General features: G+C 40.3%; 1 protein-coding gene across 2 annotated transcripts in view; it reads left to right on the top strand.

Moving 5' to 3' along the window:
* The window catches only part of RB195_008405 (uncharacterized protein), a gene marked incomplete at both ends in the record, with an annotated part of 55,576 nt that overhangs the window by 41,834 nt on the left and 1,726 nt on the right, over positions 1 to 12,016 (top strand). For both annotated transcript variants that reach the window (XM_064194876.1, XM_064194874.1), the window contains 10 exons: positions 4,574 to 4,699; positions 5,100 to 5,234; positions 7,428 to 7,493; positions 7,644 to 8,036; positions 8,110 to 8,202; positions 8,271 to 8,418; positions 8,472 to 8,584; positions 8,643 to 8,723; positions 8,803 to 8,951; positions 9,298 to 9,450. In XM_064194876.1, coding sequence (XP_064046019.1) covers positions 4,574 to 4,699; positions 5,100 to 5,234; positions 7,428 to 7,493; positions 7,644 to 8,036; positions 8,110 to 8,202; positions 8,271 to 8,418; positions 8,472 to 8,584; positions 8,643 to 8,723; positions 8,803 to 8,951; positions 9,298 to 9,450 — 1,457 coding nt within the window. The remainder of the gene's footprint in view (positions 1 to 4,573; positions 4,700 to 5,099; positions 5,235 to 7,427; positions 7,494 to 7,643; positions 8,037 to 8,109; positions 8,203 to 8,270; positions 8,419 to 8,471; positions 8,585 to 8,642; positions 8,724 to 8,802; positions 8,952 to 9,297; positions 9,451 to 12,016) is intronic.

Below are 12,016 nucleotides of genomic sequence, written 5' to 3'. Positions count from 1 at the left end.
TGCAATATGCTCATCTAACTAGTGTATTACTTCTCCTGTTCCTACTTTCTGTACCAGTAGATCGATCTACATGAATCAGTTTCTTCTGACATAATTTATTAGTGTTAGTTTTGGTTGTGCTGTTGCAGAATTTCCATTTGTTTACCCTGTGCACAATGTTCTCTCCCTAAAAGTACACATTTCGTGTTTTCCGCCGGCAATATTTTGCTGCCTAACGGGTCGCGCTTCCGGAAAAAGGTGATTAGAATTCGAAGAAATTACGTGAAGAAATTCTACTCGTTACATCTTCGGGAATTAATTTTGCGATATTGTCGCAACGTCGTTAGCATACAAAGAATACAATTGCAAGAGTGTTTGACGGCAAAAAGCAGCCAGATCGTGCCCATTATTCGACAATGCTGCGGTTTCTTGCATTTTGCACCTTGTTTATCCATAAAACCAGTTAAACTGCTCCATAAAAAATTATAGCGATGTGAATTTTGTTTAACATTTGTGAAAAGTAAATGTAAATTAGAAATTTTTTAGACCTTTTTTTTCTGTTCTTTGTTTTGTGTCAACATTCTGTCGTATTACGCTCGTTTGGATTAGTATCCTGTGGTAGTGGCTCGTCTTTTTTTCCCCAAGGTTTTACGGGACGCACTAATGCAGTGTCGTACATCTAGCATTATCAACTTTTATAATTTTTATACAGTTTTTCATCTTTAATTGCGTCTCTGAAGTGATTAAATACAGTGTTTGAAAGTAGGGGGATAGTTAGATAAAGAAAAATGTATTGGGATGAATGCGAAGTAAATTTTAGTACACACATTGCTACATTGCTTTTTCTATAGGGAACATGTTCGATGTTATGATCAACATTTAGTGTTTATCAGGTTCAATTTGATATATTCCACCTTATTTGAACACTATCAAGCATATTTCGTTGTAGTAACCATAGCTGTTTTGAACGTAAACTTATTTACTTCCAATATTTCGACAGTTCGGCTTTGGTGCATTTTTACGCTATCGCTCGTATTTTTATGCTCACGTACATTTACTGAAGGCTGAACGAGGAATCCTATGTTCCTGACAAATATAGCGTTAGTCTAGTTTTGTTGCGATGCTAACAATTTATGTGGAATGCGATGTCTGCCTCTTTTTTTTTGCCTTCGACAGCTATACTAACGAGTTATGGACTACTTATGGGACCCTATCTGAATTTCCAGTGAATTTCCAACAATTATGGAATTAGAATTAAAACGGTCCTTTGATCTCTATCCAGAATTGATCAAGTGTATCTAAACCGTTGTCTGAAACGATAGAATCGGGTAGAATTTGCTATTCATATGGCTTCGATGAGGTTTAGAAAGTTTGTGACTTCTCGAATATTCCATGCATGTGCCTAACTGACAAAGGTATCTAAAGGACAACGCTGAAAAACTGAAGAAGGTATTTTTGAAAGCGTCTTGTTATCCATCGGCTCTTTAAAGTCCTCAAAAACGGCTTCAAACAAATCATTTTGACTCATCATCGTCGAGTTCTTAAAACTCACCTCCTCCACGAATTACTCCGATGAATTTCCGATGCCGGTGTTGTCTACAATCTATTCGTGTAATCCTCTCAAGTGAATCATCTCGACGACCACGTCTCTGTCCGTCAGCCGTGCCACCTCTCTCTCTCATCGATCTTCTGCCCCTGATTCGCGACGTGGGTATGTACGGTTTCGTGATGCGATCGAAATTAACATATGACTCGTGTTTCTGCGTTCACGATAAGATCTCACCCCACGACGTGGTGGTGGTGATCACGAATTTGTGATGAATGACAAGTAATGAGCGGAGGCTGTCCTCATAATGAGGTCTCTAGCTTGATTACACTTTTTTAACGTCTGAAATTTGGTGTTTTTGTTGTGGCTGAAGTGTAGCGACGATAGTTTGAATGGCTTTGGGTCGGGGTGTCCGTTTGGCACAGTGCCAGTGTTCGGATATCCTGAAAGTGTCAACGTCAAGATCCGCTTAGCATTCAGCTTAGTGAAAATCGTCCAGATTTTTTCACTTGTTATATTTTACAGCATGAAAATACATATTTGTGGTGATACTTAGGTTCTAAAATAGATTATATAAAATTTCTACACTAAAATTCACCGAGAGTAAAGCCCAACGTAATCATGGGTCACATCGATGCCAATATTCGAGGTCCCACATCGCAGGCGTCCACTACTGGGCCAACTAATGGATATTTACCTAAGTTGTCTAGGCCACTCTGCTTAATTTTACCCTGAGGGAATTTTCGTGAGTATTTTGCTGAATTGTCCTTGTGAATCGGACATGTGATCTACTGTGGTCTCCATAGGTGTGCGACTGCGTTGTTGGCAGACGTACAAGTTCACCCTATTAAAAGAACCACGTCTATACGGACAGGTTTCCTCTGTGGAATCTTCTTGCAAGATTACTATTTACAATTATCATTGTAAAACTTTTGGTAAAATACGCAAAAATTTGTATTTGCATTATTCTGAAAGGTTGGACCTGTTAGTCGATTATTCTGTTCTTTCGATACTAACACTACTTGGAAAAGAGGCTCCAAAAAAAAAAAACTGAGGGTCTTACAACATCAATAGCAATGTTACACGCCGCTTTTGGCTTCTTTAATTTGTCCTGTTTAACGATTTCTATTTTAAGTGAGAAACTTGACGGTACACATTGGTATATTGTTTGAAGCCGATAGATGACTAGTGTATTTTCTTCGAGAAAATCACCCGGATGTGTTTCTGTGGAACGCAGACGTTTGATGTGGATTTTTCTTCCCGTGGGGATGAACAGAGAAATCCTGGTCACATATGGTGTATGCATATGGTAACGTCCCCGCCATTAATATGAATCTATGGAAACCACAGGCAGCAAAAGCTGACGTCGTACTTTCGTATTGTTCGCGTCTCAGCTTGAGCTGTTGGTGCCAGCCCGCTGCCAGCTGCGTGCATTCTATGAGGTTTTTCTCGCCAAAGACCTACTGTATCTCGGTGGAATATTGCAATTCGAGAGCATAATAGAGAGATATGGATAGGCGCATAGGTGCGAGAAGTGCTTAGCGGCTCGCTAGCCTCTGACTGCTTTGCTGCCCCGAATTCTAATAACAGTGTGGCAATATGGATATGGACGACGGTGGTGGTAGAACGCATGAGGGTCTATTGTAGAGAGAAAGGCGCGGCCCACCTCCGCTAAACACCGCTCGACCACCTCCATACATCCCTATCCAACCGGGCACAGGCAACCAGCACCGCCTCTCGCTTCGCCTCGCCGTCTCGTGTCGTCTCGCCTCGCTTCCTCCCCTCTTCGACTGTCATCGACGATCCTCCCAATCACCGACGAGACGGCTTGATTCGACTGTTTTCTCAGTTTGCGCTCCTGAAATTGGTTTCATCGATCGCGCCGGAACTGGCCACCGTTCACAGCGATCATCTTCGTCGTTCGTCGACTGCTACTGTCAAAGAAGCTCTCGAGGTCGACGATATCGCAGCGTTTGAATAGGACCAATTGGTGAGTTTGTAGGGGGTGGGACTAGCCGTAAAGCCGTTTCTATCATAGCGTTCTTGAATTCTTATACGTAGTAAAGGAAAGTGAGGAACCCGGTTGTCGTGGTGGTAGGGTACTCTATCAGCAATCGGAAAAACCGAATGATAAACAAACAAATACTTTAAAGATTGTTTTTTTTTTTGCTAGTTGGGCATGCGAACAATCTAAGACCCGACCAGTTAACAATTCTAGTTTTCCACCCTATGTCTGAGCAGAACTTGGTGCTCCAACCTCATTCAGCTTAAATGATCTCTATGTTCGTTTTCTAAGAGTTATTTGTGGTGAAAGTTTGACAATTGGTAAGGAGGAACTGGTTAGAGTAGGCGTTAGCGAATTTTGAAGAGCACCTAGCCGTTTTTGGCTTATTTTCCTAAAAGAGCTAAGCTTGATTGTTATAGCCTAATCATCTCGTTCCCTGACTGACTTTAACAGTGAGCAATAAATTTGAGAAGAACCACTTGATATCTTTCTAACTAGTTTTTGGTTCTCCTTAAGTCATAAGTTCTACTGAAAAGTTTCTTTTTGAACCCTTTTTCTGTAAATTCTCGCCAAATTTACCTTTTTCTGACGTAGTCTTATCTCATGTGAAGAGGCGTAATTACTGATGTTCGATTTATGTACATAATAATGTGTGCACAAAGCTTTTAGCTAGAAGTTCTTTCAAATACCGGATATGGGCGATTCTTTCTCGCCTAGAGATGGTTTTTTTTTCAGTTTGCTCTAATAAATCACTTAACTTAACAAAAAACGGTAGTTGTTAAGTCCAAGGAGTGTTTAGTGTAGAACAGTCACCTGTAATTATGTATTGTCTACCTCACCGCTTTGAGTATTTTATGTCTATCCTCCTCAAAGTAGCCCATCGAATTTGTGTATATTTGCGTCACTATCGGTCAGATCCCGCTAAAAAAAAACCGTATGCAAAATGCAGCGCGTTCTCTAATTTCAGTGTCCGTATGTCCTCGGGGCCAACTCCACCCCAACTCAGCCAAACACCGTTCGGTCACTTCTCGTACCTCTTCCAGCAACAGCATCTACCACATCCACACCATCAACATCAAACACCGTTCACTGCTGTACAACGTCAAGGTTTTAAATTGAAACGACAACGACAACGTGTTGACGCCGGTGAGCCGAGAAATAGCTACCAGGTGAGAATATTGTCCTCACAGTGCTGTAAGTACAGATTTGAACGAACTATCATCCGTTTGTGGACCTACCACTATCGCGCAGCCACTTTTCAGTCGTGGAATATGATCTACATCCGTACCCATCACTTTTAACGTAAACATCTTAATGATCTTGAATTATTTCTCCCCTATGCTCCCTACATCCGTCGCTACTTGTTTAGTTGGTTTTTTTTTTTTTTTTTGAGCGCGAGAAAGTATGTCTATCGGAGAGTGCAACGCAGCAAACCAAGTACAGATTATTTTTCATTTCAAAAATAGGTCCAACTAATAACAAATACAAAAAACTATGCACTTTCCTATGTATTCGACGGAGAGTGAGTTTTGAAATCAATCAATACGGATCGATAACGGGAAATTTCAGCAACAAGGCAAAGGATTTCGTGACGAGATGGCTTCGGATGCAATGAGCGCACTGTTCCCTTGGATGAATCAGACAACTGATCTGGATTTCGTAAAGGAGGATCAACCGACAGATCTTAGTTGCAAAGATAATGAGGTAGGTGGAGTTCAACAAATATATGTATGAGTGGGTGATCGTGGTGAGCTTGATCATGGTCCAATAAAATATTTCGCAAGGTCAGGAAAGTATGAGAAAGTTATGGCACTATTATTCTTCATTTGTATAATGCTACACTGACTTTTCTATAAAAACGCTGGAAACTCGTCCGCAATAGAATTTATCGATTGATGTTCGTTCGAAAGCTTGGACTGGTCTTATTTAGGGTGTTTGTAAGGTCATTAAAAATGATGCGAGGATTCGATAAATGAACTGACGACTACAAAAGGGACAAAAAAAAAACTGTTTTAATCGTGAGATACGATGAGAAGAACTGGAGATGACCTGAGGGTTTTTCCGACTATCGAGTAATGAAAGCTAAGGATACTGTAGAGTACTGTAGAGATCATCTCTCCTTTTCGTACAACTACCGGGCCATCGGGGTAGAAAACTACCAATACATGCAGCTTTTATTTTAAGAACGATCTTCGCGAGACCTAATATATGACCTATCGATGTACTGTATGTTATTGTAACGAAAAGTGGTTGTAGTAGTCTCATTATCCGGTATTGTAGGGGGAAGAATATTTGCAAAAAATAGAACTAAAAAAAAATTGGGCGTGATAAAGTACATACGAAGCATAATTATCTAATAATCTACAATAATCTGAACCTTACGCAAAAATGTATCATAATGTTTTTTTTTTGTTTGGCTAAATAGCCTGAGACGGAGAGCTAAGAAAAAAAAACATTATTCCACTTATCGTCAGGTGGCATAAAGTCCTCTTTTCCCTTAAAAGCATCAGTTTTTTTTACGGTGAATATGTTGTTCTTAAGCAGCTTAGAGACGAATCGTGTATCCACTAGCTTATAATGAATATAAGGTGAAAAGAAAGTAAAACAGTTGTCCCAGTTTCTGTGAATTCGTTCGGTTATGTCTTATCCATCTAATCGGTAATAGGTCAAGTGAGAACTCGGCCAATCCGCACCACCGGAACTCCTCGTACTTCTTTATTGTTGGATTATGCGCGCAAGTTGAATAATCGTGTTTCACTCAGGTTCTACCACATTTACTTTCGTTTTCACTGTCACAGTGCGTTTCCGGTAGAAATATTTGAAGAAAATTGGCATTAACGTTTAGATACGAGCATCAGGAAGAAATTTTTTTGGATCTCGCTACATGTTTTCATAAATATAGCGCTGAACTGTCTTCATTACCCGTCTATAATTCCCAGTATTGATTTTATAGGAATTAATTGATGGACCTTATTTGTTTTAGTGATTTACTACTGATCATTTCGTTATAAAAACCATTTCGTGATCATGACGAGTCGATTTACCCAAGCTCGGAAGCATAAAATTCGCAGTTCTATGAATCCTGACGTGATTACTGGAACTATTCGATCGAGAATGTGAAGTAATAGCCAAGAATGTTAGCAGTCTTTATTAGTCGGGCAACGTTTCGGCGTTCTCGCCTCCGTCAGAGCGTCAGTAGCCGCCTTGGCGTGCTGTTAGTGGACGTGGCGGAATCCCGCGTGGTGAAGTCGCTCCGCTCTCACGAAGGCGACAATGCCAAAACCGTTAGCCGTTAATGAAGACTGGTAACAATCTTGGCTATTCTTTCATACTTCTTGGCACTGTCAATCGAATAGTTACCCAAGATCCTCTAAGGGTATTATTCAAGCTTCGAAATAACGCTAATTGTAATAATATTTCCACAATAACAAACTAATAACTATATTTCCACAATAACTAACTAATAACACAATAATGATTTCACATATCAAAAAAAAAGCTCAGCATCATATCATTGTGCACTACGTCAGCAAAAATACATCCGACAAAATGACGTACGCCCCCTCCGAAGATGATGAGAATTTCGCCGAACACCGCCTTCAAGGAAAGTACCAAAATTGGCGAGAGATTCTTCTGTTCTAGCGTTGTATGAACGGATAGCTCTAAGTTCTCCTAATGTCAAAAATCCTGAAAAGAGAGTTTCTTGAGAAAAAGAGTTGTTTTTTTTATTTTTTTTTTTCCTAAAAAAAAAAAAAAAAAAAAAAAAATTTTTTTAAAATTTTCCCCAAAATTTTTTTAAAAAAAAAAATTGTAAGGGAAAGGGTTTAATATTTGAAAAATAGATGATTTATTGATTCCCTTGCTATACATTCTTATGCATTTTGTGAATTCTTGCAGAAAATGGACCTTCCGGATTCATCCGAGGAAATCGATCCGCTCGATGTGGAGACCGCCGAGGATCAGGTAGTCGTTAACAATTGATTTATGTAGTTTTATCGACCTATTACCAGTGTTGACGGAAACGCTTTGCTCTAAGTGGAGGAGCTTAGGAAACTGGTTTTTGAAGTCCATAAAGGTGACACTGATAAGTATTGGTTTTTCTGATCTTTTTAGGCGACTGAGCTGGCCACTGATGATGTTCCTCCTGCTGAACCTCGCCTAAGTAACGAAAGCGCCAATTCAACATCATCCTCTTCGTCATCTAAACGAAAATCATTTCAACCACAAAAGAATATCGAAGAATCGGAACTACCGGAAGATGATGAGGAGAAGTGCGATGAAACCGAAATCGCCAACACAGAAATCACTGAAGAAACAGATACGGTGAAAGCAGAAGAAAAACAAGAGACGGAGAACACCAGACAATTCGAAGGATTAAGTGCACTACAATCACAACTTAGTCAACCGAATATGAAATTTAATGAGATGTTTGAAACGCAAAGAAAACTGTACAGTAATCTTATCGAGCAGCAGAAGAAATTCTTCCCACAACCGCAGGCGGAAATTGTAAGTTCTGGACGAGATTTGTTCGTTTTCTATGTGTTCGGACGAGTTTACTGGTTCTAATTGCGCTTTTCAGATCCCTGAAAAACCACGAGCGCGAGATTTTTCCCAGTTAGCGCAGACACTGAAAACAGAGATTATCGATTCACTATCTGGATCGATCGATAAGGTATTTTTTGATAAGATGGTATTAGCTCGTATTTTGTTCAAAATGCATCTTTTCACTTTTTTTTCAAGGTTCTGAAAGAATGGGCGGCGAATGAGATGGCCCGTTTGCAACAGGAAGCAGCCGCTGCAGTCCGACCTACTGCGGTACCACCGATGTTTAGCCCGCTGTTTCCAGCACCAAACCCATTAGCAGCTCATTTTGGGCTCAATCCTCACAGTATGTGTTCGCCTCGATCAGACCGTGCGGCATCTTTAACTCGATATTTTCAGTTCCGCCTGCCGGTATCTTCCCCACTCCCTTGAATGCGTTCAATTCGTTGGCAGCATTGAATCAAATCCGTCGTCCATTTGAAGATGATGGTCCTAAGAAGAAGAGGAGTAAGGTGTGATGACTTTTAATGTCTGGATGAGTAAATCAGTGATCAACAATGCTTTGCATAGGTTACGGATAGCGTACGGAAGCTGAACGGAACTCCTATGGCTCGCGAAGGATCACCAAGCAGCACAAGAAGCAGCCCCATAGTGAGTATCAACTGTTCTTCTGCTTCGCTCATTGACTAGAACTTTTATCGAATCGATTTATTGATTTTTCTATTGTCAGCTGTCGCAATCCACACCATTGTCGAACTATTTCCCTCCAACTATGGTTGGTCATCCGTTGTACGGTGGTGCAACGTTCGGCGAAAGGGAAGGTAGTCCGACAAACTCGGACGAAAATAGCGAATGTGGTGGTTTTGATGGAGGACAGAGGTTAGTTGCTTGATGAAAACTGTAGCATACTGTAGTCTTCAGGGTCAAGTTATTTGCCAAAAATGACATATTCGGAGCTGCCTTTTAAAAACCGTACGTTTAATGCAGTATGCTCCATAGCTATCCATTTACCCATCCATTAAACTCTTTCTACAAGAAATCCGGTAAATTTGAGAAATAATTGGTTGCCTACCGTACCACAAAGAGGCTATATTTTGTGGAATTTTCTAGTCTGTGATTTATAACTCCTCTGATCTAATTTTTCATGTTCGGATCTGAGGATCTACTCTGTGGAGTCAGTTACTATCCTATGCTAATCGATTAATTGATTTTCTCTTTTTTTTAGTTCAACCCTAACACCAGTTCATCTACGAAAAGCCAAGCTAATGTTCTTCTATACCCGTTATCCGAATTCGACGCTTCTGAAATCATATTTCCCGGATGTACGATTCAACAAGAACAACACTGCACAATTGGTGAAATGGTTCAGCAATTTTAGGTGAGATATTAGTTCGAGTTCTAATTTTGTTAGTCGGTGAAATCTCTTAGGAGAAGAGATTTTTGTGAAAGTTTCCGGATTTTGAAGTGTCTGTTGATGTATTACGTATCATATGTGATTGATGTTGCGATTATGTCGCGATTCACCATTTCTTGCCATTTCCGTTCACGCCTTATTTGCTGCCAGATAAACGCCTGTTCGCGGGCATCCCGCTGCGAGCGATTGACACGGCGATAAGTTTCTGAGATTTATGAAGATGCCAACGACTAAATGAGCTGTGAAGCAGCCCGGAAACTCCCAAGGGGTCCCGGGCGGAATATCTAGAACGTCCATCGACTGTTACTTTGGTGTAAGCACAGATAGTAATAGAACGATAATAGATAATAGATCGATAATAGATAGATCTCGGACTCTCAATTTCAAAGCGCAATATGAGAATTCACCTGAACACTTTCCGCAATGTAGGATATCGTTGTCGTCGGAAGTAGGTCTTAGAGGGAATTTGTCACGCACTACAGTAATCCCATTGCAAAGACGTGTGCGAGGCGCTGGCGCTTTCACGGCGACATGGCCGTCGGCCGATTCGATGCGATTAGAATTCAATATGAACCATTGGACGACATGATGAAAGTGTCTTCTCATTGCAAATTGAGGGTTCCTCATAGAGATGAGACGTTGTGACGTAGGAGAGTGCTGAGAAACGAAGAGAAATACATTTACAAGCAAATGGGATAGCTAAGCAAACAAACTATTAAGATGACTTAAAAGTCGAATAGAATCGGGAAAAAAATTGAGCCATTGACGGAAATGGTATTTGATACCTGGAAGAGGAGCGTTCTAGCGAAGATTCATGACTTTCAGGGGCTTCATTCAACGTTAATTTGGACCTTATAGTAATTTTTTTCCTCTTTAATTGCCAAAAAATTGATTTCTCTACGGCGCAAATGTTTAGTTCAAAAAATTAAATTGAAATTAAAAATTTCAATTGTTAAAAAAAATCTCAAAAATCTCTTGCAAAGTTTTTGACGTGGGATGAGTTATTCCAGTTCCTACGTCTTTAACGCGCATTGGCAGTGAATCGTAGTGTTTTGGGTTAAACTGAGTTCTTTTTGGTTTATTTAAAAAGAAAAAAATCAGCTTACTATGGAAAAAGCTCCGCTACTCATACGCATTTTCTTCTTGAGAAATCGAATCACAAAATAATTTAGAGGAGGTAATTAAATCACAGTGAATTAATTTTGGACATTATATTAATTTATTTAAACTGGATTTGTACAATTATGCTCTTTAAAGTTTTACTTAAAGCAAATTAAAGTAAGTCAAGTTAATTTAATACTCAATTAAGCAGTTATGTGCTGATTTAGTGAGTTTTAGTCATTTAATACATGTATATTAAATTTTATCTATCTTGTCTCGAATTTTTCTTTTCTAAGTTCTCGTGAACTAGATATTGACGAAATCACATGTCTTTCTGTAGGGGACCAGTTTTCGTTCAAAGAAACCATTCGAAGTACAACGGATCTGAAGTAGTTGAAATGTCGAAGGATTATCGATACATGGTAGTTGACTACGGGAACTAGTTTGAGAGTCCAGTCAAGTTTTCTTCGAAGCTTGTTTGAGGAGCGAAGCGCTACAGACTACGGAACGAGCGGTGTTCAGATTTGTACCTTCATTTAAATGGTGTTTTTGAGGGCGGTGAACAGTACAGTATAGTTACAGTTCACTATTTTCTTATTAATCCATGGATGATTCCTGAAGCGTGTTCTAAAGTTAGTTATTTCTACTGCTTGGGTACAACCTTACCTTTCAGAATTCTTTTAATCTCCATTATTACGGTAGATTTTTGCCCTAATTGTTCGAACATTTTCAAATGTGCTTTTCACGCCCCGCCATACACGATCGTCAACGAGCGCCTTCGAGATTTGTAGGGTAATCGCCTCGAAACGATGAGTTGGGTATACGGTAGAAGGGCTGATAAGCGGATCAACTAACGGGGCTTAGGGTATTGTCTATACGCGGCAGAAAACCGGCCACAATCGAGTTCTAGTTTTAGAAGTTCGTTCGGGTGAGATGAGGTGCAGCGATGTACAAGTCGATTGGGGGGAGACGGGAAAATATCTGGAATAGTGTTCGCGAATAGATCTGTTCCTTAGCGAAAGTACGGTCTAAAGAGCGTCTTGGCCGACTGCCAAAAGTTCCTCTATGCGTTCTAAGTAGAAAGACTAAAGTTGGTCCTGCTCAATTGAAATTCTCGATGTCGCGGAGAAAAGGTACCTAGTGACCTCTTCACGTGAAATAATTTCTACCTTGACTCAACTAGCGATGATGATGATCTATGACGCTCCTGAAGTGCCACCGGTCAAGCACGGGGGAACTATGAACGCACATCACATCCGAAATGATTGAAAGGTGATCCGCGGCCGTGTCCGATTATGGTCTGTGGTCAAACCACCACAGGTGCGCATGTATCAACCGACGGCGGCGGTGACGCGCATGTCCAGGCCATCTAATCAAACAATTCGCACTCAAGGCCGCATCATTCGGAGCGAACCGACGGATTCGATTA

This window comes from Necator americanus, chromosome III (genome assembly GCF_031761385.1).
Source record: "Necator americanus strain Aroian chromosome III, whole genome shotgun sequence".
NCBI lineage: Eukaryota > Metazoa > Nematoda > Chromadorea > Rhabditida > Ancylostomatidae > Necator > Necator americanus.
The sequence above is the reverse complement of the archived record's forward strand: the minus strand, read 5'-3'. Positions and strand labels throughout refer to the sequence as shown.